Source organism: Ciona intestinalis, chromosome 8 (genome assembly GCF_000224145.3).
Source record: "Ciona intestinalis chromosome 8, KH, whole genome shotgun sequence".
In the NCBI taxonomy this organism is placed as follows: Eukaryota; Metazoa; Chordata; class Ascidiacea; order Phlebobranchia; family Cionidae; genus Ciona; species Ciona intestinalis.
Genome location: NC_020173.2, coordinates 5,237,736 through 5,242,325, shown reverse-complemented (window position 1 = coordinate 5,242,325; position 4,590 = coordinate 5,237,736). Strand labels below are relative to the sequence as shown.

Below are 4,590 nucleotides of genomic sequence, written 5' to 3'. Positions count from 1 at the left end.
CCACAAAAGACGCACGCCTCCAATGTGGGAGGGTGTCCGACAAAACTACGTGGATATTCTCCAGCATGGTGGCGGGAGAGAGCATGGATAAATTGTCGAAAAGAATTTTTAATCGACGCAAATATTCCTGGAACTCAACTTCTTCTTCGCCCTGAACAATTGAAACACATATCATGGTTTATTTTTAACTCAAATAAGAAAGCAAATTTCTATTTAAATAAAACTTAAAAAATAAAGAAAAAAAATTCAAATAAGACTGCCAATGCCTTTTAGGCAAAATATGTCTTTTATTATACAACAATTGGTTGGACTTAATTTTTTTCCGTTATATTTTCGTAGCACCAGATCTTACTATATTCCACTAATCAAGAATCTTCAACTACATAGAGCACCAGATTGGGGTCATTTTCATGTTTTGAATGTATTTTTACCTCGTTGGAAAATCGATATTCTTCATCATATTTAAGTTTCTTTAATATCGAGTAAAATATCTTTTTCAACATTTCTTTGTTTGGTTCCTCGGATCTAGAAGGCCAGGAATATAATATAAGTATTGTGTTTGTACAACATGACACTATAAGAAAAACATTGTAGAACTCGTTTGCAATTTGTATTTTAAATACAGTAATTTTGGAAGCTTCATAAACAGAATATAATAAAATAATTTAAATATTAAAAAAGTGAAAATGTTAAGTGAAAACCCTACACAGTTTCGCATAAGGTGTATGAAGGAGAACAACCATGTCATGAAAACCGTCGTTGCCCCCCTACACGAGGATAAACAAGTTACACTCATATATTCATAACTTGAGGTTATCATATGAAATAATACATTCTTATTTATTTCCTGCAAATCTTAATGATATAAAAAAGTACATTCACGCAAAACTCATTGTTATGAAAAACTCTGATCAGGCAAAACTCACGGTTGTGATTTTTTCATCATGTCAATAAATTCTCTCATGAAATCGATGCATTCGGCTGAAACGTCATCATCACCGTGCTCAAAGAAGTGGAGACACACCGGGAGTTTGGAGAGGATCGCCGAGGAGAGAGCTGAGATCCCGCTATCACTTGGTGATGCTTTAACCAGTCTGTGTAAAGCCCAGAATACAATCATAGTTCTTTTAGGCTAATAGATTCAGATTGTAATTAAATCTTAGAAATTGTGTCAAAATGTGTAACTTGTCATACATAATTTATAGAAATTGTGTTATGTCATATAAAAGAATAAACATATTTTAAAAGGCAATCAAACTTAGAAAACAAATTGCATAGGCTAATGTTAAATAAAACAAATAAGTAGAAAAATTACCAAAATATACATAGTTAAATTTTGTTAAAAAAGAAACAAACCTGTTCCAAGCAACAATTAAAGTTGAAGCCATGGCTGCCACCAGTCTTGAAAGTTTTATTACAAAGTCAATTTCATTTTCATTCTGAAAAAACAAGAATATAAAATTAAGAAGCAAAAAAAACAACAATATGTTTTGTTTTTTTTCTAGGGAAAAAAAAAACACCAGCACTTTTAAACAAACAACATAACGCTTTATAACGCACCTGTATAGCGATAGCTATTACATAAAATTGAAATTGCTATTATTAACAACCAACATAAATTGGGTCTTACATGAGTGAAGTCCTTGTATTTTGGGCTCATTAGTCATTATCCTAAAATAATATGTATATATATATATATATATATGTAGTGGGGTGGGGGAAGATGGGACACCTTTATGATCTGTTTCTTGTCCCATTTGGTAGTTAACAAAGAAAATTCAAAGAATTATAAAACCGTACCCTCACAACTCCCATTGACCATTGTTTATTGTTTAAAACACGATCAGGATATTTGAATATTATGTGCTAAACGTGTCCTATCTTTCCCCAACCCCACTATACATAAACTTTATTACACCAATGTTCTATCTGCTATAAAAACCTACATCTAAATTAGAGAGAACACCGGATGATTCCACAGCAGCCCATAGTTGTTCAACCAACGCCAGTTTATCAGCAGGTAGCATCCCTTTAATAGAGATTTCCTTTATACATTCGGATGCAGATTCTCGAACAGCCATCGATTCAGATGAAGTCAGATAACCAAGGATTAAACTCATGAACCTGGCAAGTAAGTAGAGAATATGTTGCTAATAATAAACAAAAGTATATGTTTATTAAATTTGCACAAAAATTTGGGGTGATATTTCCAAAATGTAGTTGCATTCATGGCTGTAAAACATGGGAAATCTCTTTGATAAATGTGGTGAATATTTAAATACTGTATACTTGGTCTTTGCTTGTTTGTGTAGACAGCTAACAGCAGAATAAAAGTACTTTTAGGTGTAAAACTTTGATGCTAAAATACGCTGTCACCCCCGCTTTAAAAGTTAGGGGGACATATTTATGTAAAATAAGAAAAAATAAGACATACACAGCTGGTTGGTCTTTAAACTACACAACGTACCATTGAAAACAGTTCTATAACACAATACTTATGTAAACAGTAGGTGCCAGACTGCCAGTGTTTAATGGAAATCATAAGGTTTTTTGTTATGTATGTATATGCACAACTTCAATATAAATATGAGACCCATATATTATGTATAATACCATTTTCATCTCAAATTTTACCTTCTTATATAACTGAAGATGGATTTAGTGTTTAAATCTAATCGCTCAAGATGAAAATTGTAACATATATATATTAATATGTATACTTCATATTTTGAAACTGACCAGAAAAAGAGTGTTTTAAGCAGTTATGCGCTGTATGTGGCGCAGTAATATAATGTGGACCTTGAGGGTTATATTTATGTACCTGTTGTTAGCAATTAGAGTTATATCTATCCACGTAACATAGGCACCAACAGTGTCCAAGCACAAAGAGATACAGTTTGAGTATGTGGACAAATCTCGAAGAATAAAGAACCAAGCGTCCACCAGTTGATTGACACATCGTTCTCGCATCGTGTCTTTCAGTAACTGGTTGTGAGTTTGAACCTAGGAATATTCCGAATATATATGGTTTAGGTGCACGTTAGGATCTATGGTTTAAAATAATGGTAACTTTTGATACAAGCAGCTTGTTTATACAGGAAACTTGGATAGCTTTTTCACTAATAACAGTATCCTGTATCGGCATTAAATTAAGGTTTTTTAAATAAGCTAATAAACATAATAGAAGAACCATAGGCGCACGATTTTTGAAATTTTTAACAAAATCTGGGATGACATTGTTAAAATGCAGTTACAGTTATGCCATAAAACAAAGGAAACTTCATTGAATAATGTGTTGAACACTGGCTCTGCTTGTGTGTACAAACACTGAAGAGTGAGGTAAAAAACTGTATTCAGGTGTAAAACTTGGGTGCCAAATAAAAACATTACATCATTCCTGTTTTTAATAAATTGCGGTGACAAACCAGGCACCACTAGCGTCCCACCTTTGAGAACAACTTACAAGATTAGCCATTTTTCTTTTTTTTAGGTTAAGTTAGGTTACATATACCTCAGATGTATGTTCAATAGTTCTGTCCACTACTTCAGTATCCACAGCAAGCAAAATACGAAGAAATATTTCGGCCCCATTTTTACTTGGTGGTTTATTGCCAATATCTCCCAAAGCAGTAAACAAAACATCGAGCATAAAACGTGGCCAACCAGAGAGATATTCCTTGGCAAATACAATGGCAAACACTTGGGATGCTTTGTTTTTAACATAGGTTGGTAGTTGTGCATCAGGCTGTTTGCTCTAAAAGGTAAAATCATATAAACAGAAACATTACATAAGGCAAGCTTAGTTACATTTTAATTCTGATTTTTACATGTTTACTCTAAAAACTGATTTTAACAGGTTACTGGTTGGGAAATTAGATTCACTGTACACATATAACATAACATATTACTTGAATAAAAGGGTTTTACACTTTATAAATAAAGGTTAAATTAAAAATAAAGTGCAGAGCTCTGTGTTTAAAAATGGCAACAATATAACAAAAAATATAACAATAATAAAGAATTATAACTTATGTTACAACAAATAAATAGAAATAAAACATACATAGTTTTCAAGCCATGTCAACAAAGTAGAGCGAATCCCAGCTTTAACGTTGTCATCAAGTTGTTCAGATCGATATTTTACTTGGTGTTCTAAAACCTAAACCAAAAATATAATAATTGGTAATTGGTATATATGTATTTTTTTTAAATTTGAACTTCATAACATTTTTGAAAGCAATTTTCGACACGAACACTCGACTTTAAAAAAAAAATTATAAAAAAAATTATACAGTAGACATAAATAAGGTCAAAGAAACATTTTGATAGCAAAATTTTTACTGGTTACCAGCTAGAGAAATATGGGTGTATTTATCACCACCTCCTCTGCATTTCTAGAATTTGGCGCCTATGTCTCAAGTCCTTGAAAGGGGACCCCTTTAAATACCGCAGTACACCAGTGCCTCCAGTGCCTCCAGTGCCTCCAGTGCCTAGTGAAACTAATGTATCGACACGTTCACGTCGTTTAGAACTAAACGTACTAATAATACATGTTTATGACATCATAACACTTATTAATACTGTACAAGA

General features: G+C 32.5%; 1 protein-coding gene across 1 annotated transcript in view; it reads right to left on the bottom strand.

Annotated features, from left to right (window-relative positions):
• LOC100184876 (exportin-T) overlaps positions 1 to 4,590 on the bottom strand; it is a 14,469-nt gene that overhangs the window by 9,041 nt on the left and 838 nt on the right. Inside the window, exons 3-10 of the mRNA XM_018812953.2 lie at positions 4,064 to 4,159; positions 3,512 to 3,754; positions 2,822 to 3,003; positions 1,947 to 2,124; positions 1,357 to 1,439; positions 927 to 1,094; positions 432 to 525; positions 18 to 151 (exon numbers count right to left, since the gene is read on the bottom strand). Of these exons, the coding sequence (XP_018668498.1) occupies positions 18 to 151; positions 432 to 525; positions 927 to 1,094; positions 1,357 to 1,439; positions 1,947 to 2,124; positions 2,822 to 3,003; positions 3,512 to 3,754; positions 4,064 to 4,159 (1,178 nt within the window). The remainder of the gene's footprint in view (positions 1 to 17; positions 152 to 431; positions 526 to 926; positions 1,095 to 1,356; positions 1,440 to 1,946; positions 2,125 to 2,821; positions 3,004 to 3,511; positions 3,755 to 4,063; positions 4,160 to 4,590) is intronic.